This window comes from Neofelis nebulosa, chromosome 3 (assembly GCF_028018385.1).
Source record: "Neofelis nebulosa isolate mNeoNeb1 chromosome 3, mNeoNeb1.pri, whole genome shotgun sequence".
NCBI classification, from domain to species: Eukaryota; Metazoa; Chordata; class Mammalia; order Carnivora; family Felidae; genus Neofelis; species Neofelis nebulosa.
This window is the reverse complement of record NC_080784.1, coordinates 144,452,324-144,474,755: the sequence shown is the minus strand read 5'-3', so window position 1 is coordinate 144,474,755 and position 22,432 is coordinate 144,452,324. Positions and strand designations below refer to the sequence as shown.

Sequence of the window (22,432 nt, the reverse complement as noted above, 5' to 3'; positions counted from 1 at the left end):
AGCTATGGGCTTGACAGGTTCTGGGTGCATAGAGTAGCAAGGGAATTTATATCCTGCACAGACTACTGTCCAACATGACAGGGGAAACTGGAGTTAGGCTATTAGAACCAGGAGCTTCAATTCTCTCTCAGAGTCTCAAAAAGGTGGCAAAACATTATCATCTGGAGCTGGAGCTTCTTGAGAAAGACGAGAGGAAGCAGACACAGACTGACAGCTAGGCCCTGAGTCAAAAAGCAGTTAGCATAGTCACTGGTTATAATATATCATTTTCCACAGAGCCCTCAGGTGCTACTTTAAGAACTAGTTCCGGTCTAGGGGCTCCCTGAGAGCCAAATGAAGGCAGTCACGATACTTGTATATGGAGAGACTTAAGCATTCAAGAGAAATTAAATTCCTACCAAGATGAGCTTTTATCTAAAATGCCAAAACAGAAAAGTAATGTTAAGCAAGCCATCCAAACAAATCAATGACATGGAAATACATTCATGCAAGGAGAAACAGATGGTGACAGAATCTGATGGAACTGGGGAGGTTTTAGGGAGGTGAAAGAACAATGATCTAGAGTATCAATGAAAGAACAAAGACACCATTAATTCCACCTTCAGCTCAGACATCTACACAATGGGGATAGAGGAGAAAAAGATCCCTAACTCATAAATTATATTACATAGTGTGTTTATTTGGTATTTTTGAATTAAACAGATTAACACAAACATAACTGTAAGAAGTGCCACAAAAGATGAACATAATGTGCTATAAGAGTATGTAACATAGGGAACATGGTTATATAGATTTCATATCGTAGCTATAAAACTAAATGTAGAAACAGAATGCAAAAGGCACTTAGAATACTAGTTTTGTTCTTTCCACTTCTAAAAATACCTGATGCTCTAGTGATGCCAGAAAAAATTTACAAAATATTACATATAATTTTTAAACCAAGTATAATACAACTAGTTATAAAAGAGATAACAGGATCTTTAGACTTTACATCTTATATTAAAATTCGGGAACAGAGCCAAGAAAGCATTCCTGCATGGCTAGTATTAATATCACTAGTCAAAATTAACAAAAATAACAACTACAACAAAAAACTCACAAAAGGTAACAGTTTAAGACTCACTCTTAGGGAAGTCGTACTAACATCACTTTTTCAAATCGATTCAAGCATGTACTTATGAAACAGTAATATTATTAGGATAGCTTTAGAAAAATTAAGTTCTGTGTCTAAGTAATCCCATTCAGAAGGAAGGACAGAAGGAAGAAAGGAAAGCAGAACTGCCTGCCCACCGCAGATAGTACTTCTTGATCAAGGGATGTTTTCTTTTCCGTGGATTCCTCAAATAGGGTTAAGAGAGTTCAGTTCATTGGTTAACAGCCAATCCTCAAGAGAATTTATAATGCATTGATTCAACCTGGTAAAACATAGGGCTTTATATTTCACATGTTACATTCTGATCATTAAAATACAAATCCTCCCCAGCTTTAAACTCTAAAAGGCTCACCATTACCTAAAAGATTAAGTACAATCCCCCAGGCATGGCATACAAATCCCTATGATCTACCTCTCCAGCCTCACTCACCTTCCATCTCTTTCTGCCTTAAAATTCATACTGTAAGGATAGCACTTGTATATTTATAGTCCTTCCTTGCTTCTGCCATGCTATTTTATTCTATCACTGCTCCTCTGTTCATACTGTTCCCTCTGGTTGGAACACACCCCTTCTCTTTTACCTGTCCTATTATTTATCCTTGAAGAGCTATTTCAATGGTCACTCCTCACTACACTTTTCCTAGTAATTCTAGTTGAGCAAAGTACTTTCCTCTGCTCCCACAGCCTCTCCTGTCACATCTCTAAAGTTGAACATTAAGAAAAGTTACATTTCTGCTTTTCGCTATGACAGATTAGGTAATAACCTACAGTCCAGCGGAGAACTAGAAAAGCTATTCACCACCACCACCACTACCACCACCACCACCACCACCACCACCACCACCTGTTTTGAAGTCATCAGAACTTCTAGGACCACCAGGCTTTGCAGATCTAAGATCCTGGATGCGAGGTACAGGTATCCTCAAATTTCAAAAGTCCATGTTATGTCACTTAGCTTTTACTGAAAATCTACATTAGTACATGAAAAACTGTGAAGAGAATTTTTACTTTTACGAAAAAAGGCAAAAAGTAAACACAGCATTCAGCACTTGTTTTGCAACAAGATGTTAAGGAGATGGTGATGGTACACCCAGAGCAGATCGGTACTGCCAATCTCCTTTCCCCACAACTACACTCAGTATCTCAGCATCAAGCCACCATGGCTTTGAACATTGTCTGAGAGCATCAGTACTATCTTGAGTTACTTTGTCCATCTGTTAGCAAGATGTGTCCTAAGGTATCAGAAAAGCCAAAGAGATGGTCTAGGAACACTCAAAAAATTTCCCTGATAAGTTAATGGTAATTGTTTCTTCACTTTACAACGTTTCAGCTTACAAAAGTTTTCACAGGAGTGCTCTATTCACTTTTGAGTATGGGGAAACCTTAAATGAGAGGAATCAATATTCTATAGTAGTTTTCCTTCAGGGCATCTGCCCCTCCTGTGAGTATGCCAAAAGACTGAGTATGGGCAAGGAAACCTACAGAGCTTTTGAGGCTTTTATAGGGCTAGAGACAAAATATGGAGACTTGAGGAGCCAAGAACCTAGAGGGACAGGGAGGGTCAGAGAACTAAATGTGACACTCAGTTGATTTCCCCCTTAATTTTGAAATGAAATTTTAAGTTTATTATTTATTTATTTTGAGAGAACTAGAGAGCACGTGGGGGATAGGCAACAGAGGGAGAAAGAATCCCAAGCAGGCTCTGCACTAATAGTGCAGAGCCTGACATGGACCTGAACTCATGAACCATGAGATCGTGACCTGAGCAGAAACCAAAAACAGGACTCTTAACTGAGCCACCCAGGAATCCCTTGAATGAAATTTTCTGAATGAAATTCTGAAGTTGGGAAGGATAGAGATGTAAGAAGCTAAGCAAAAGCCTCTGAAAAGGAAGAATGAGTTCAGCACCCTTCAGCAACCTCCCAAGTTCTCAGGTGGAATTCTTGGTTACACTCTAGGAGGGGGGCAAACCATAGGGAGATGAAGCCATACCCAACTGCTGCCCAGACTTCAATCAGCACCATCTCTGACTGGGTTAAAGTGATTCATCTCCTACTCAGTTTGTCCAGCAAAAAAAGACTGAACCCTTCTGTAACAAGAAAACATCCAGAGCCTTTACAATTTTTCATTATGTTCAGCATCCAATTAAAAATTATTGGGTATGCTATATAGTATAATGCTAAGCAAAGTCAGTCAGAAAAAGGCAAATACCATATGATTTCACGCATATGTGGAATTTAAGAAATGGAACAAACGAACAAAAGGGGAGAAAAAGAGAGAGACACACAAACCAAGAAATAGACTCTACTACAGAGAACAAGTTGATGGTTGCCAGAGGGGAGGATGGTGGGGGGGGATGGGTGAAATAGGTGAAAGGGATTAAGAATACACTTATCTCGATGAGCACTGAGTAAGGAATAGATATACCGAATCACTATATTGTACATCTGGACTCTAATATAACACTGTATGTTAACAATACTGGAATTAAAATTAAAAACTTAATTAAGAAGAATTAAGCAGGTATGATAAAAGAACAAAGTGACCAAAAACCAAGAGAAAAAAGAGATAGCAACAAAAAGACCTAGATCTTTGAAAAGGGCTTAAGGGACACGTGGGTGGCTCAGTCAGCTGAACATCCAACTCTTGGTTTCAGTTCAGGGCATGATCTCATGGTTCATGGGACAGGGCCCCACATCAGGCTCTGTGCTGACAGTGCAGAGCCTCTGCTTGGGATTCTCTCTCTCTCTGCCCCTCCCCTGCTCATGCTCTCTTTCAAAATAAATAAATAAACATTTTTAAAAAAAGGAAAAAAAGAACTTAATATACAAGAAAATAGAGGAAAAGCAGGAAAATAAATGAAAAAATGAAGAATTTCACTAGAAAAATGATACCTATAAAAAAAATCCAAAAGGAAATTCTAGAACTAAAAAATATAGTAACTGAAATTAAGAACCCCATGTGAGGCAAATGAGACATGGTTAAACAACTACACTTCGAGGAAACCTTAATTTTAAATGTGTATCTTAAAATACAAGAATCAATTTTTTAAGCATCTACTTCAAGATAAAGAGCAGCAAATTACACAAAGGTAACAGAAGCAAGAAATGAAAAAAAGAGCAAAACTTAAAAAGAAAACAAATGTGTGGGGTGCCTGGGTGGCTCAGGTATCCAACTCGACCTCAGCTTAGGTCTGGATGCCACAGTCTTGAGTTCAAGCCCCACAATGGGTTCTATGCTGGGTGGGAAGCCTACTTAAAAAAAAAAAAAAAAAGCAAATGTACAACAGGGAGTATCAACAGAACTAAAAGACTAATCCACAGATCTCTAGAAACACTAATCAAGAAAAAGCACAAATCAATAAGTAAATGAAAAAAGAACATCATTATGAACTTTTTCAATGTTAAAAAGATATTATAGGGCTGCCTGGGTGGCTCAGCTGGTTGAGCATCTGACTCTTGATTTACTCTCAGGTCGTGATCTCATGGTTGTGAGATCAACTCCCATGTGGGGGCTCTGTGGTGGGCATGGAGCCTGCTTACAATTCTCTCTCTCCCTCTCTCTCTCTCTGCCCCTCCCCTGCTCATGTGTGCACTCTCTCTACCTTTAAAAAAAAAAGAAAAATGATATTAAACAACTTTACACAAATAATTTGACAATTTAAATGAAATAAATGAATTACTTGAAAAACACAATTTACAAAACTAAAATAAGATTTAAATGAAGACCTGATTAGTCTCACATTTACCAAAGAAATTGAATTATTTAATACTTTCCCACAAATAAATCTCTAGGCCCCCAGTGGAACCTGCCAACCTTTAAGAAAGAAGTAACACCGACCTAAACAAATTGAGAGAGAGCATTTTTTTTAAAAAAAGCAGGAACATTTCCCAATTCATTTTACAAAGCCAGCATACTTTATTATGAAAACCTGACAAAAGGCATCACAAACCAATCTTACCCATGAACATAAATGCAAAATTCCTAAGCAAACTGTTAACAAAATCCAATGATGTAAATAAAAAACCTTAACACCTATTTAGAAAAAAATCTCTTGACAAATTAAGGGAGATAATCTTCCTAATCTGATCAAGATGACCTAAAGAATATATAACAAATATTATACATAATGGTGAAATACTCAAAACTTTCCCCTCAAACTAAAACTGAGACAAAGATACTTGCTGCTTATATTCAGTGGGATTCTGGAGGCCCTAGCTAATTCCATAAAACAAGAAAAATAAATAAAAAGTATTAAGAACTGGATAGGAAGAAACAAAACCATGATTATTTACAGTAAACATGTCTATGTATAATATACAAAAATACAAATGAGTCCAGGATGCCTGGGTGGCTCAGTTGCTTAAGTGTCTGACTTTGGCTCAGGTCATGATCTCATGGTTTGTGAGTTCAAACCCCACCTTGGCCTCTGTGCTGACAGCTGGAGGTCTGGAACCTGCTTCGGATTCTGTGTCTCTCGCTCTCTCTCTGCCCCTCCCCAGCTCACGCGCTCTCTCTCTCAAAACTAATAAACATTAACATTTTTTTAAATAAAAAAAAATACAAATCAGTCTGTAAGCTAATTTAGTATAATCAATATATAAAAAGCTATTTTATTTCCATATACCAGTGTACAGAAACAGCATATTAAAAAAATAAAAAATCTAAAATACCATTTGTAATAGTCTCACCAAGACTCAAATATCTAGAAATAAACCTAAACTACCAACCATTATTAAAAGAAACTTAGGACCAACTTTAATTTTTTTTTTTTTTTTAACATTTATTCAGTTTTGAGAGACAGAGCACAAGCAGAGGAAGTGGGGCTAGAGACAGAGACAGAGAGAGACAGAGAGAGAGAGAGAGAGAGAGACAGACAGAATCTGAAGCAGGCTCCAGGCTCCGAGTTGTCAGCACACAGCCTGACAAGGGGCTCAAACTCATGAACCATGAGACCATGCCCTGAGCCGAAGTCAGATGCTTTATGGACTGAGCCACCCAGATGCTCCGGAGGACCAACTTTAAAGAACATGGAGAGATAGTCTATGTTCATGAAATGGAAGACTCATATTACAAAGAATTCTCCCCAAACTGACAGATTCAGTAACTGACTCCCCAAACTTTTTAACTGACCAGTGCATTTTAAAATATATTCAAAGAGCAAAGGGCTAACAATAGCCAACACAATCTTGAGAAAAACACAAAGTTTATGCCACCAAACACTTATTATAATGCTATAATAACTAAGGCAGTGCAGTATTTAAAGAGAGGGAGGGGCACCGGGGTGGCTCAGTTGGTTAAGCATCCGACTTCGGCTCAGGTCATGATCTCACTGCTTGTGAGTTCGAGCCATGCATTGGGCTTTGTGCTGACAGCTCAGAACCTGGAGCCTACTTCGGATTCGGTCTCCCTCTCTGCCCCTCCCCCCTCTCACCCTCTGTCTCTCTCTCAAATATAAATAAACATTTTTTAAAAATGTTTTAAAAAAAAGGCGGCTTTAAAAACAAGTTCAATAAGCCAACATTGACACTGCTGCCAAAACTAAACTAAACAAAATTTAGGCTGCTTTAATGAAATTATCAAACCAAGATAAAGTAATAGTTTCACTTCATTGCTTATTATTAACTACAACTGAAAGATCACAACTTAAGAAACACGCTAAAAAGAGTAGATCTTGAAAAAGAAACCCTGGGGTGGTATGAGAGAAATCTTAATCAAAAAATGGTTAAAAAACAAGAGAGATGTCGCACAGTGAAGGAAACAATCAACAAAACTAAGAGGCAGCCTACAGAATGGGAGAAGATATTTGCAAATGACTATTGGATAAAGGGTTAGTATCCAAAATCTAGGAAGAATTTACCAAACTCAACACCCAAAAAACAAATAATCTAGTGCAGAAATGGGCAGAAGACATGAACAGACACTTTTTCAAAGAAGACATCCAGATGACTAACAGACACATGAAAAGATGCTCAGCCTCACTCGTCATCGGGGAAATACAAATCAAAACCACAATGAGATACCACCTCACACCTGTCAGAATGGCTAAAATGAACAACTCCGGAAACAACACATGGTGGCAAGAATGCGGAGAAAGAGGAACATTTTTGCACTGCTATTTGGAACGCAAACTGGTGCAGCCACTATGGAGAACAGTATGGAGGTTCCTCAAAAAATTAAAAACAGACCTACCCTACAACCCAGCAATTGCACTGCCAGGTCCGAAGGATACAAAAATGCTGATTTGAAGGGGCACATGCACTCTAATGTTTATAGCAGCACTAACAACAAAGTATGGAAAGAGCCCAAATGTCCATCAACTGACGAATGGATAAAGAAGATGTGGGGTGTGTGTACATATATACATACAATGAAATATTACTCGCAATTAAAAAAATGAAATCTTGCCATTTGCAACAATGTGAATGCAACTAGAAAGTATTATGCTAAGCAAAATAAGTCAGTCAGAGAAAGACAAATATATGATTTCACTCCTATGTGGAATTTAAGAAACACAACAGATGAACATAAGGGAAGGGAAGCAAAAATAAGATAAAAACAGGGAGACAAACTGTAAGAGACTCTTAAATACAGAGAACAAACTAAGGGTTGCTGGAGGGGAGGTGGGTAGAGGAATAGGTTAAATGGGTGATGGGCACTAAGGAGGGCACTTTTAGTGATGAGCACTGGGTGTCATATGTAAGAGATGAGTCGCTGGGTTCTACTCCTAAAACCAAGACTACACTGTATGTTAACTAACTTGAATTAAAAAAAAAGAAGGAAGGAAGGAAGGAAGGAAGGAAGGAAGGAAGGAAGGAAGGAAGGAAAGAAAGAAAGAAAGAAAGAAAGAAAGAAAGAAAGAAAGAAAGAAAGAAAGAAAGAAAGAAAGAAAGAGAAAAAAAAAAAAGGGAAAGAGATGACTTTTTGGGCTTAACACATCTTTGAATAGATAAAGGGCTACCACTCAAAACAAGGAGATTTATTCTGTATTGCTCCAGTGGACAAAACTAGAACCAGTAAGTGGCCACTAGAAAGAAGGAGTTTTCAGGTTCAATTTAGGAAAAACTTGACAATAATTTATAGTTTTTCCATAGTAGAATGAATAAAATATCCAAAACAGAGGATCACTTACCAGAGATGTTAGAAGGAGAACTTTTCTACTGTGTGGTTAGAGTAAATCAGTGATTCCCAAATCTAATTCATGTTAACAAAACTATAAAGCTTTTTAAAATACATATTTCCATAATTGCCACCACAAGCCCAAGAAGTCTGAGTGAGGTCTGGAATCTCTGTAAGAAGTCTCCTGGGTGACTCTGATACACTCAGAAGCCCAGTGGCTCGAGATCATGTATTGGAAACTACATAATTATATGGCCTTTGAAGATTCCTTAGAGTTTCAAACTTCTAATGAAAACCATCTTTATAGTAACGGCTTCAAGCATAGTTTTGTCTTTGCATATGAAAAGCACTTTAGCAAAATAAAGAATATCTGAAAGTGCATGTCACTTTGACCAGTCTTCAATTTTTCCCCCAAATTCATATAACAAAATTATCGTGTAATTGAACGTACTATTATGTAAAAGAACTTCTCTAACCTGAAATAATTACAAAGAAATGAGATGTTTACTACTATATTATATGCCAGTAAATGTTTACTACTATATGTCTATTATATGCCAGTAAATAAAATAACACAACCCTAGCCCAAAGGAACTCACAATCACATCATTAGGAAATTATAATACTGTGTGCTATAAGGGAAGTAAAAAGTGCTGTAGGAGCACACACACAGGGAGTGATGGGTGTATAACATTCTCGTGTGACCACTCTGTTCTAAACTTGGGGATACGAGCTGCAGATTAAAAGAGAACTGTAAGAGAGTGATCCAGAAGTACAGTTTAGGTAGAGAAAGAAACATAAGGAAACTGAAGGAAAGACACAAAGCAGAAAATTAAAATATTTTATTTTTCCATTTTTACCAGCACTTAAAAAAACATTAGAAACGTTGGACAAAGTATGTATATGGCTTAACAACAAGACTGTTTCTTTTCTGCAAGAAATCAAGAAGGGAAAACATGATTAGAAGTAATAGTGGAAAAAGAAGTAAAAAAGCCAGTCCGTGAAGAGTGATAGAAGAAAATAAAAAAATTAGAACTAGAATACAGAAGTGTCCTTGGGGGTTACTATAGAAAGTGGCTCCAGCCCTTACAGCTCTTTCCTCTTATCCCTACCTTATTCCCTATCTCCATCAGAACAAGCCCATCCACATTTGAGAATTAACTTTGGCTTCTACTTGATGTTACTAAAAGCAAATCCTTAAGTATTCCCTCTTAGAAGTTTAATACTGTTCTATTCTCTGGTATTACCTCAGTAGTATTTACTAAGTCACCTATAGAAATAGGCCAGGTTAAGTGATAACATAGCAATATACTACAATCTTGGTAGAGTACCACCTTTAAAGACTATGTTGTAAAAGAATATTATTGTTGGTTACATGCTGACTCAAGGAGACAGCAGAAGAAGGAAGAAAGAAATGGTTCTAAAGCCAGGTGTATTTAAGCTTTGAGGCATACCAGAATGTCAACATAAGGACAGGAATTTCAGTTTTCTCACTGATGTATCTTCAATGCTTAAAGTGCTCAGAATGTAGCAGATACTTAATGAACATTTACTGAATGACTGAATTCCCAAGTAATCTAAAAAAAATCACACAAGATGGGGTGCCTAGGTGGCTCAGTTGGTTAAGAGTCCGACTCTTGATCTCAGCTCAGGTCATGATCTCATGTTTCATGGGATTGAGCCCCACATCGGACTCTGTGCTGATGGCGCAGAGCCTGCTTGGGATTCTGTCTCTCCCTCTCTTTTCCCCTTCCCAGCTTGTACTCTTTTGCTCTCTCTCAAAATAAACTTTAAAAAAATAGTAATAAAAAAATTAAAAATCACACAAGTACATAAAAGTCAAAACTGAAAACAAAGTATAATGGGAAGAGAACTACCTCAGGTTCAAATTATAACTCTACTACTTATTAAAGTCTTGAGTCCTGGGGCACCTGGGTGGCTCAGTCAGTTAAGCGTCCGATTTCGGCTCAGGTCATGAATCTCAAAGTCCGTGAGTTCGAGCCCTGCATCAGGCTCTGTGCTGACAGCTACAGCCTGGAGCCTGCTTTGGATTCTGTGTCTCCCTCTCTCTCTGACCCTCCCCCATTCATGCTCTGTCTCTCTCTGCCTCAAAAATAAATAAACGTTAAAAAAAATTATAATTATAAAGTCTTGAGCAAAGGGACTATTACCTATTTCAAAGGATTAAATATGGTAACACACTCCAGATAACTAATTTCAATCTGCTAAATGACAAATAAGTAACAATAAATGCAAAACATTTTTCATCAGCTTGTGACAAAGAATGACAGAAATAGGTTAGAATTAGAAGATGCATTTAGATTTCAAAAACCTACAAACAAAGGTTAACCTAAACCAACAAAGGAGGAACTCAGATATTTGCTATTCATTTACCTACACAGATCAAAAATTTCTTGGCCACTGTTCTTTATCCCAAGCACAATGCAAGATACTAGGGATAAAAAGAGCTTATACAATAAGCTTTGGAAGTGCATAAACTGAATAATTATTTGTTAAAAAAAAAAAAAAACATTAATAGGATTATATGTTAGAAGCATATACATTTCTAAAAGAAAAGGCATATGGCTAATAGTTAATTGAGTGGTAAGAAGCCTATCTCTCTAGAAGCATCCAACATTGGCATTATCTTAGTAGCTTACTTGAACCCCTTATAAATATTCAAGAAAGAAAGAACAATTTTTGTGTACTAAAGATAATTTCAGCTTCCATAGCTAACTATATACCTAGAAATAAAGAAGGCTTATTGGCGTTAGCACTGGGCTGTAGTGAAAGAGAACAAATGTATCTTCTTAAAGCTGTAACTCAGATAACACAAGCTAACAAAAAGTTCATTCTTGTTTCAGAATGAAACAAGAAGTTTCTTAAATAAAAAATAGAGCATATCCTTTAATAGTATGTATTTCTCCCAGGCAGTGTCAAGACACCACTATATGAGAGTAGTACACTTATTTCTAAGTCATCTATCTAGAGTGAAGAGAAAAACTATTACCTGATTGGTAGGCATTTTCGGCACATTCACCTTCCACATCTGGGCTTCCCTAGAGATTGCCTTTTCCAACAGGAAAGACAATCTCTGGTTTTCCAAAGGCCCTGGAAACTTCATGATATCCTTTGGATCTGCCTGCCTCCCAGCTTGATGTAGCTACCTATAAAATCAAATATAAAACAATGCTTTTTCTTTAATTATAGAGTACATGTAGCATTGTACAAATATGTTGTTCTTATTAAGCAATTCATAAAACAAAATAAGAATGTTACAAGGCAGTATAGATTTCATAGGTCTTTAAAATACATTAAAACGTTACAATAATTATGTTACCTAAACATATTCACTTTTAATATGAAACCCAGTAGTAAAGACAATAAAAACATGGACATATAATTGATAGAACCTATAGACTCTGAAGAAAATATATTATTACATCTCAAATTGTGCCAACAAATTTTAAGTCATTGGATTTTCATACTAGTAATTCTTAGTAGTAGTTATCTCAAATATTCCTCTTAAAAATCTAATCAGATAAAGGTTACTAACCTTTTCTTTCATTAAAAAAAAAATGAAATCCATAGCATTATATCCCACTCATACCCATATAATCAGTATGAAATCGCCTTTATTTGTGCTTCCAATACAGTGTCCGCTAACACAGAACTATTTATATTAGAATTAAATGAAGTTAAAATATAATTTCTCAGTCACAACTGCCCCATTTCAAATGCTCAATAGCCACATGTAGTTTGTGGATACTGCATCAGATAGTGCAGAAAAGGAACATCTGTATCACTGCAGAAAGTTCTACTAGAAAGTGATCATCTAGAAAACTCAACAATAAAGTGACAGGCACCCTAAAATAAGCAAGTCTAAAGAGCAACAGTCCAGATCAGTGCAGTGCAACTGAAAGTCCAGGAGAAAGGTCTTTAAGTTTTTTTTTTGTTTTTTTTTGTTTTTTTTTTTTAAATAATAGAATAAAATAAAGAAAGAAAAGAAAAGAAAAAGAAACTAGAGACTGAGAGGTACAACCATGCTTAGAAAATTGGATTGAGGGGTGCCTACGTGGGCTCAGCTGGTTAAGTATCTGACTTGATTTCAGCTCAGGTCACTATCTCAAGGTTTGTGAGATCAAGCACAACCCCACTCCCCCCAACCCCACCCCCAGTGCTGACAGCACAGAGCCTACTTGGGATTCTCTCTCTCTGTGCCCTTCCCCCACTCACACTCTGTCCTTTTGTCTCTCTCAAAATAAAAAGAAAATTGGATTGAGAAGCTAAGATGTGGCAAGACTCAACTAGATTTGATAAAAGCTAAGGAAATGAAAGGGTAATTAACATCAGAAAAAGATTATGCAAGAAGGCAAACGTAATAATATCGACATTTACATAACAATAATAATGAATATACTAAATAGGGATTTTATCAAACAGATAAAACTGCACTGAGAAGATGAGAGGTATTACAAGGTAAAACGAGAGCCACCCCTTTACATGTCACAGTAGGAAAACTATTATCTAAAACTGAAATATCAAAAAACAGTAGGGCAAGTTATTTGAAAATATCTTAAATAACAAGAGAAACAGATAAGTGCTCAGAGATTCACCTCAAGAAAGTGAGAAAAGGGTGAGAAAGTCCAGAAGCAGGAGACTGCAGTTCTTCATTATAAACCTTATATAACGATTTCATTTTTTTTTATATTAAATTTTTTTTTTTTTTAACGTTTAAATTTATTTTTGAGACAGAGAGAGACAGAGCATGAACCAGGGAGGAGCAGAGAGAGAGGGAGACACAGAATCAGAAGCAGGCTCCAGGCTCTGAGCCATCAGCCCAGAGCCCGACGCGGGGCTCGAACTCACGGACCGTGAGATCGTGACCTGAGCTGAAGTCGGACGCTTAACCGACTGAGCCACCCAGGCACCCCAACGATTTCATTTTTCAACTGTGTATATTATGTATGCACTTCAAATTTATGGGATTTAAAAAAAATTTAAATGTCTAGAATTGACATGAAAATTTGTTTTAAATAAAATTAAAAATTTTTTAAAACAAATAAACTTATTCAATTTCCATGCCACCCTTATCCTCAACTCCAGGTACTCTTTCTTTTCTGTAATTTAAATCCAAGTTAGTTTAGAGCATAGTAATGGTTTTAAGAAAATTAAGTGACTCATCACTTACATATAACACCCAGTGCTCATCCCTAAAAGTGCCCTCGTTAATGTCCATCACCCATTTAGCCCTTCCCCCCAATCAACTCCCCTCCAGCAACCCTCAGTTTATTCTCTGTAATTAGGAGTCTCTTGTGGTTTGCCTCCCTGTTTTTCTTACTTTTCCTTCCCTTCTCCTATTTTCATGTTTCACTTCTTAAATTCCACATAGGAGTGAAATCTTATTTGTCTTTCTCTTATTTTGCTTAGCATAATACACTCTAGTTCCATCCACACTGTTGCAAATGGCAAGATTCCATTTTTTTTTAACTGCCGAGAAATATTCTCTTGTATATATATACCACATCTTCTTTATCCATTCATTAGTTGATAGACATTTGGGCTCTTTCCATACTTTGTTGATAGTACTGTTATAAACATTGGGGTGCATGTGCCCCTTCAAATCAGCATTTTTGTATCCTTTGGATAAATACCTGGCAGTGCAATTGCTGGGTCACAGGGTAGTTTCTGTTTTTTGGGTATTTTTGAGAAACTATTTTCCAGAGTGTCTGCACCACTATGCATTCCCACCAACAGTGCAAAAGTGTTCCCCTTTCTCTGCATCCTCGTCAACATGTTATTTCCAGAGTTGTTCATTTTTGCCATTTTGACAGGTGTGAGGTGGTATCTCATTGTGGTTTTGATTTGTATTTCCCTGATGATGAGTGAGGTTGAGCATCTTTCCATGGGTCCGTTAGTCATCTGGATGTCTTCTCTGAAAAAGTGTTCATGACTTCTGCCCATTTCTTCACTAGATTTGTTTTTTGGGTGTTGAGTTTGGTAAATTCTTCCTAGGTTTTGGATACTAACCCTTTATCCAATAGTCATTTGCAAATATCATCTCCCATTCTGTAGGCTGCCTCTTAGTTTTGTTGTTTTTTTCACTGTGCAGCTTTTTATCTTGATGAGGTCCCAATGGTTGATTTTTGCTTTTGTTTTCCTTACCTCTGAGACATGTCTAGTAAGAAGTTGCCACAGAGAAGTCGTTGCCACAGAGAAGTCAAAGAGGTTATTACCTGTGTCCTCCTCTAGGATTTTGATGGTTTCTTGTCTTACATTTAGGCCTTTCATACATTTTGAATTTATTTCGTGTACCGTGTAAGAAAGTGGTCATTCTTCTGCATGTTACTGTCCAGTTTTCCCAACAACACTTGCTGTCTTTTTTTTCCATTGGATATTCTTTCCTGCATTCTCAAAGATTAGTTGGCCACACATTTGTGGTTCCATTTCTGGGTTCTGTATTCTGTTCCATTGATTCATGTGTCTGTTTTTGTGCCAGTACCAGGTTCTATCCCTTCCCACTATACCTCCTATGAAATAATAAACGATAGGATAATGAAATGATACCTACCAATATTAGCTTTTTATCACTCATAGAACCCTGATAAAACTGGGACTCAACCAAAGGCTGGTTTCAATCCTTGGGGCAAAAAACAAAAACAACCAAGAAGCAAAACAAACAAACCCAAATCTAATCTTTCACAAGCCAATCCTTCAAATGTTTGAAAGCGGCTACCATGCCCACCAACTCATCTTTTTCATAGCTGTAAAACTGTTCAAGGTTTCCTCACATGGCATGATTTTTGTTCTTCTAAATTAGCACCAGTTTAAGTATTGATACAGTCTAAGATCATTAGCTATTTTTTCGGAGTCTGCATCACACTATCAATTCAGATAGAATTTATGGTCAACTAAAACTCGTAAGACTTACTAAGGTACACTCAGGCAAATTCTCTTCACCTGCCTTACTCCATTGTGCGTGCAGTTTTGGTGCCCTTTTTTTGAAGGTAGAGGGGACCTTGTTCAGGACCATAAATATACTCTTTCTTTTTAAAAAAAGTCATCTTGAAGGAGAGTCACCTTATTAGATTCTAACTATTGTTACATTATGCTGAGGTGTTCTGAGATTCCAATTTTGTTGCCTTGGTAGTTTTCCCAGATTCTCTAAAATTAGATGAACAAAGTCACTATAATTTCATCTGAAGCAGATATAAATATTAACCTTGGAAATGGAGTATAAGCTAGATGACCATCTGTTAAGAGATATTTAGAAAAAACACCTATATTAGTTGGAGATTAAACTTCATTGGTTCTAAGGCTTCTTCTTTACCATTTTAGTACATAATTAACTCTTGTCGAAAGTTACCTGTTTCATTCCATTAGCTATACCCAACAGGGTGGCTCACCAGGATCCCCCAACTTTCTCAACATTCTCCAATGGCTAGCTGCCCCTGTGATTACTCTTCCCTCAAAATGTTTGCTTTGAAAATTACTTTTAAATCGGATGAATAGGGGACAGAGATGCACGCACAGCATCAAATCATGTAAAGAGTAACATCAGATTCAAGAGATTCCTGTTCTTCAATCTTCTACAGTTAAGATTCTAAGTAAGACTTTCAAATATTTAGATGCTTTAACAATTGTTTTTAAAACAAAGGAATCTGGGTCAAAGAAGAAATCATGAGGGAAATTAGAAAATACTTCAAGATGAATGAAAAAGAAAACCTAATATGCCAAAACTTATAGGGTGCAAGTGGAGCAAACTATACCAAAAGCAAATCAGAAAAAAATATGAGCAGAAATTAATGAAGGAATAGAGAAATAGAGAAAAATCAATGAAACCAAAAGTTGGTTCTTTGAAAAGATCAACAAAATTGGCAAACCTTTAGCTACACCAACCAAGAAAAAACAGAAAGGTTAAAGTACTAAAATCAGGAATAAAGAGAAGACATTACCACCTATGCTGTAGAAATAAAAGGTATTTTAAAGAAATTTTATGAATTGTTTGCAAATAAATTGGACAATTTGCATGAAATGGACAAGCACCTAGAACCACAGATTATCAAAACGGACTTCAAAAGAAACAGAAAAAGCTGAACAGCCATACAAGAAACTGATTCAGTAAACAAACAATTGTCAAAGAAAAGCCTATGCCCAAGTGGCTTCACTAGTGAATTCTACCAAACATCTGCAGAAAAATTTTAAAAATTCTTCACAAACTCCTCCAAAAAATAAAGAGCATTTCTCAACTTACTTTATGAGGCCAGTGAAGCAAAAACAATAGCACTAGAAAACTATTGATGAACATCTATTCTTTTTTTAATTTTTAATTTTTATTTATTTTTGAGAGAGAGAGACAGGCAGAGACCAAGCAGGGGAGGGGCACAGAGAGGGAGAGACACAGAATTCGAAGCAGGCTCCAGGCTCTGAGCTATCAGCACAGAGCCCAACGCAGGGCTCGAACCCATGAACCATGAGATCATGACCTGAGTCGAAGTCAGACGTCTAACCGACTGAGCCATCCAGGTGCCCCATGAACATCTCTTCTAAATGCAGATGTGGAATTCCTTAACAAAATACTAGCCAAAAAAAAAAAAAAAAAAAAAAAAGATTATACACCATAATCAAGTGGGATTTAGCCCAGGACTGCAAAGTTGCTTTAACATTCAGGAAATCAATTTATGTAATACGCCATATGAAAATGAGTAAATAAAGGAACCATTCTTTGTTCACACTAGGGGAATGTAACAAAAAATAAAGAGTTAAACCTTCCTTTATCTTTCAAAAATAAGACATAAATAATCCAAGTGAAAGAAAAAAGCACGGAGGACACTTGCAGAAATATTCCAGATCAGAGGCTACAGAAAAATGGAAGTTCAGTATCTGACCGTAGACTCAATCCTGTACTGGGAAGATAAACTGCTAAAAGTCATTACTGGGTCAACTGACATAATGGGAACAGACAAATTAAAGTAGATGTTATCAATGTTAAGGTCACCTGGGTGGCTCAGTCGGGTTGAGCTCAGGTCATGATCTCACGGTTGGGAGTTTGAGCCCCATGCCAGGCTCTGTGCTGATAGCTCAGAGCCTGGACCCTATTTGGATTCTGTCTCTCTGCCCCTCATGCTCTCTCCTCTCAAAAAGTAAACATTTTAAAAAGATTTTTAAAAAATGTTATCAATGTTAAACTTACTAATGATAACTTTACTGCGATTCTATAAGAGAATATTCCTATTTTTTGGGAAATACATAGTAAAAAAAGGGCCATAATGCATGCAACATATATATGCGACAAAGAAAGAGAGGATAAATGATAAAACAAGTGGGGTGATATATTAATGACAGATGAATCTAGGAATAGGGTTTCTTTTTGAAATTACTCTCAAGTTAAGAATGTTGGAAAACCTCCCCCCCCCCACCCCCCCCACAACAGAAGACAAGTTATGGAAGTATTTATATTACCAGGACACCTTTTAGGCTCCTTTTTAAAGATTCTAGTAAGACAAATAATGGTACAGTGAAGAAAACATTAACTTGAGTTTTGTTTCTCTGATAATGTACAAGTTTGTTTTCTGATGTGTAAAACATTAAGTTAGATGAATAATGAAACCTGCTGAAGAATAAAATACAGGGGCGCCTGGATGGCTTAGGTTGTTGAGCGTCCAACTTCGGCTCAGGTCATGATCTCACTGCTCATGGGTTCAAGCCCCATGTCCCGTCGGTGCTGACAGCTCAGAGCCTGGATGGAGCCTGCTTCGGATTCTGTGTCTCCCTCTCTCCCTGCCCCTCACTTAACGCTCTCTCCTTCTCAAAAATAAACATTAAAAAAAATTTTTTTAAAAAGAATAAAATACAAACACTTAAAATATAATTTTACTGTTTGAAATACTAGAACTTTATGGTTATGTGTATCTTATTATTTTATGCCATTAGTTACATCCAAAACTTTGAGTGCTCAGACAGCTAGAAGTCTCTAGGAACTAAGAAACAAAAAGACTGTTTTGGTTGGCATACTCCATACACTTCTAACTTTACAGTAGTTTCACATTTCTCCTGCCATTCTTTCAATTACCACTGCTGCTTCTTTCTCCATGTTTATCAAATAACTTAATGTATGAGTGAATAGTTTATAAAATGCCTACTGCACAGCATAAACTATATTACAAATCTACATACAGAGCCTCCTGCTCTTCTAAGAAAACGTGCTGCACAGGGCTGGATAAACAACAGAAACTTTATTAATACAGAATTCTTATATTTATTATCACCATAACACCAACTCCATTAAAATAATTCTGTACTGATGCTGACTTCTGGAACTAAGTTCCTATTCTAAAAAGAGGGATTTTAATGTGACCATCTTGACTTTATGTTCCTAACCTAATAAAGAACTGCAGGTACTTGTAACTCCAAAACAGCCTGCTGTTTGCTTCCCTAGCTCCATGCCTTTCCACACACTGTTCTTTCAACCTGAAATGTCCTTCTCTAGCTGGCACTTCCCTTTCTACGGAGCTGTCATTTGCACAGGTCTGTAAATAGTACCCTGCCTTCTCACATCTGTACTTGGACATAATCCTACTTTTGAATTTATCTGCTGTGTGATAGACCTGTCTCTCCTACTAACCCTGAGTTCTTTGATAGCAAACACTCCAGAGTTTAGCACTATGCCTAATAAATAGCTTATGCTTAAGTTCTGAATAAGAAAAAGCAATCAGTGCTTACGACTCAGCCAGGTATTGTTCAAAGTATTTATTACACCATATGAACTCATTTAATCCTTATACAACCTAACAAAGTTGGTATTATTATTAAACCCATTTTTAAAGATGAAGAAAGGTACAGAAAGGTACCTTTCGTTTTTAAAGTATTTTACAATCGGAATAAAACGTGTACATGCTCTCAGCTTCCAATCTTCACCAGAAAACATCGTAGAGCTCCATTCTAACCTACTAGGAGTCACACTGTCGCTTAAACCCAGTTATCGGTCGCTGCAAATCATCGCTACCGTGCCTTCCCCACACATGCTGATTCTAACTAGTCTGCTCTACATCAGTAGTAAGAAATTTATCCCAGTCCAGAAGTTCAGAATCTCCCATCCTTCTGGTTCCAAATCTGCAAATCTAAACCCTGTTCATTCTTCACCTATTTGTCCACTACCTTCTATCTCATCTACCACAAATCACGTGGAAAAAGCAGAAGCAGGTAATCCTATCGTTAATGTTTTCAACAAATGCATTTTTCGGTAAAGAGACTCTACAACATAGGCTATTCGGGTTTGAATTCTGGCCATCCGGCTCTAGCTCTGTCACCTACAGGGTAGATTACTTCATCCTGTGGACCCTCAGTTTTCCTCTTGGATAAACTAAGGCTCCCGAACTACCTGCCTCACCACGAGTCCTTTTGAGGCTTCAGTAAGTTGCAAACTGCTTTGAACAATGCCGTCAGATAAAAAGGTTCAACAAGTGTTATTTATTAACATCATACCCTGCTCCTCAAACGCTGAGGCGCTCTCCACTGAGAGAATAAAAAAGCTGAAGACTTGAGCTTGACATTCAGAGGCCTTCAGTGACTCCATTCTACCTCCCCAGGAACACCTTCCACTACTTTGCTACCCAACTCTCAACCCTTGCCCAAATGACCTGCAAAGGAACCTCGAGCTCAAGAGGGGGCCGTTCTGTCCTCTTTTCAAAATTTCGGGTACTTCAACCCCGCCTTTCTATCTCACCTCCTTTCCAATTTCCCCCACCCATTCACACTCGGGGTAACATTCCCCTCCCGCGAGTGCCCGCAGTACTGGCCGTTCAACGGATCGTTTGGCATTCATTCCGCTTTGCAATGTCAATTATCTTCCTTTGGCTCCCGCAGTAGCGTTGAAGTCTAAGGGTGGGGGTGTGTCTCCTTCTTTGTGTGTTACACAGGCTCGAGGTGCCCAGTGCACCAAAGTAGACAATTTGCTGCTGCTACAAAAAAGTTCCTCGCTGACAAAAAACTAGCCCGAAAGGGAACACAGCAGTGCCGTTTACAAACTGGGCAGGTGCTGAACCGTTCTGGCGTGGAGAGGGCGGAGTGGGGGGTGGTCGCGAAGGTTTCCTTTGGAGGGGGAGGCGGGGGCCGGGCCTCAGCCGGGGAGCGCGGCTCCCGGAGCTTCCCTTCGAGTGGCACTGGGTGGAGGGGCAATGGGGGCGCGGGAGGCGGGGCGCGAGCGCGGGGCGCGGAGACGCAAGTCCCCCCCCCCCCCCCGCCCCCTCACCTTCTCCTCCTCTTCCTCCTCCTCCTCCTCCTCCTCCCCGGCGGAGCTGTAGGCCTCACAGTGGTGACGCGGGGTCATCCGGGGGCCCGTTACCACCCCATTTTCCTCAGCGCGCGTCGGCGGGGCGCGCGGGACGAGGACCGGACCGACTGAGGAGGGAGAAGAGGGGGAACCGGGCCGGGGGAGCGCGGGCGCTGGCGATCGAGCGGGACGCACGGCTGTGGCCGGTGGGTCAGCGAATTAGTTCCATGACTTCCCCGGACCTGAGGCTGCCGCGGCCACCGCCGGTCCCACTCCTCCAACCGCCGCCGCTAGTGCCCGGGTGGGGAGGGGGTTCCCTCTCGCCATAGGGCGGCGGGGGCCGGGGAGAGGCGGGGGGTGAGACCGGCTCTGCCCCTGCCCGGGGGAAGCGCCTCCGAGGGGAAATGGTGAAAAGGGGGGAAGGGGAGAAAAAGGAAAAAAAAGGGGAAGGGGGGGAAAATAAGAAAAAGCGAGACAGAAGCGCTGCCGCGTCCGCTCGCGGGGAAGGCTGGGGAGGGAGGGGAGGGAAGGAAGAAGTGCCGGTTCCTCGGCTCCGCCCTCGCGGACCGATTCCTAGACTTGCTCACTCCCTGTAAACAAGGCTGAACTGGTCTCGTGCCCTGTCGTTTTTCCATTCCGCCGCCTTCCTCGTCCTGCGAACGTACAGAGGAGCCCGGCAAAAAAAAGCTGAGCTGTTGGAGACGGGAGGGAGAAGTCTTTAGCACTGGGGTGGAAGAAAGGAAGACGTTTTCTGTGTGCCAAGGGAGGTCAAAAGTGCACGGACTCATTTTCCTTGGAGAAGCGGAAAGGCACATCATCAGCTTCACGGTGACGTAAGCGCTCTCCGCTCGCTGGCAGAGGCGTGCGGTGGCCGGAGAGTGCGCTGCGCATGCGCCCCGGGGAAGAAAGAAGCGGCTAAGAGCTCCGCTTGGGGGGTGGGGTTTTGTCTGGATGCTCTCCTGGACGACCCCAGAGCTACCTGGTTTTATCCAACCTAATAGGTCTCTAGAGCTTGTAAGAAGGGTTTATTGGGAAGGGGCTGGTGCTCTGTTGTGTAAAGATCTTGCATTCTTTGTTGACCTCGCAAAAAAGTGTCTGACAATTACGTATAAGTAGAATTGCGGTTTTTCTCTGTGGCGCATAGTGGATGGAGGTAGATTCTCAAGGGCTTTAGAAATCTGGCAGTTCGGAGGTTCATATCCATAAGCACCTTCTTGGGTGCTAAAGTAGTCTTTTACAACCGTAAATTATACTCCTGATGGTGGGGAACCTTCTTGGTAATGCGCCAAGGGAATTCTATACACTTAACCAACACATCTGAGTATTTGAGTAGGTTTTATTACCAGGTCTTTAATGAGTGTGTGGGGACATATAAATGTGTTTTATTTGAGGTTCTTTCATTCACCTATGATAATTTTGGGCTCATCTTTTAGTTGCTGCAATTATAGAAAGAAGATGTGAAATTACAGAAAGGAAAAAACCCTCAAAGTCAACTATTTACAGGAGTAGCTCCTATTTTTTATAGGCCTATTTTACCAGTCATTGACAAAAATTATATTGAGCATATTCAGCACTTAGACTCAGTGCTAAGGTCTAGCAAACTGGAAGTAACCAAGACAGAAATAGCTCCTGCCTTCATGGAGTGTACAATCCAAACAGGATAAACATTAATCTGATTATCACTATCTAAAATTACTCAGTACATTTTTACCCAAAGATTACAAAACACTAATTTGAAGGGATATATGCACCCATGTGTTTATTGCAGCATTATTTACAATAGCCAAACTATGGAAGCAACCCACCTGTCCATTGATAGGTGAGTGGGTAAAGAAAATGTAGTGTGTATATATATATATATACATATATATATATGTATACACACACAC

General features: G+C 38.9%; 1 protein-coding gene across 1 annotated transcript in view; it reads right to left on the bottom strand.

Moving 5' to 3' along the window:
- CCNI (cyclin I) overlaps window positions 1-21,078 on the bottom strand; it is a 35,498-nt gene extending 14,420 nt beyond the window's left edge. Inside the window, exons 1-2 of the mRNA XM_058722180.1 lie at window positions 20,523-21,078; window positions 11,283-11,439 (exon numbers count right to left, since the gene is read on the bottom strand). Of these exons, the coding sequence (XP_058578163.1) occupies window positions 11,283-11,396 (114 nt within the window). The 5' untranslated portion in view covers window positions 11,397-11,439; window positions 20,523-21,078. The remainder of the gene's footprint in view (window positions 1-11,282; window positions 11,440-20,522) is intronic.
- Window positions 21,079-22,432: the final 1,354 nt, after the last annotated feature.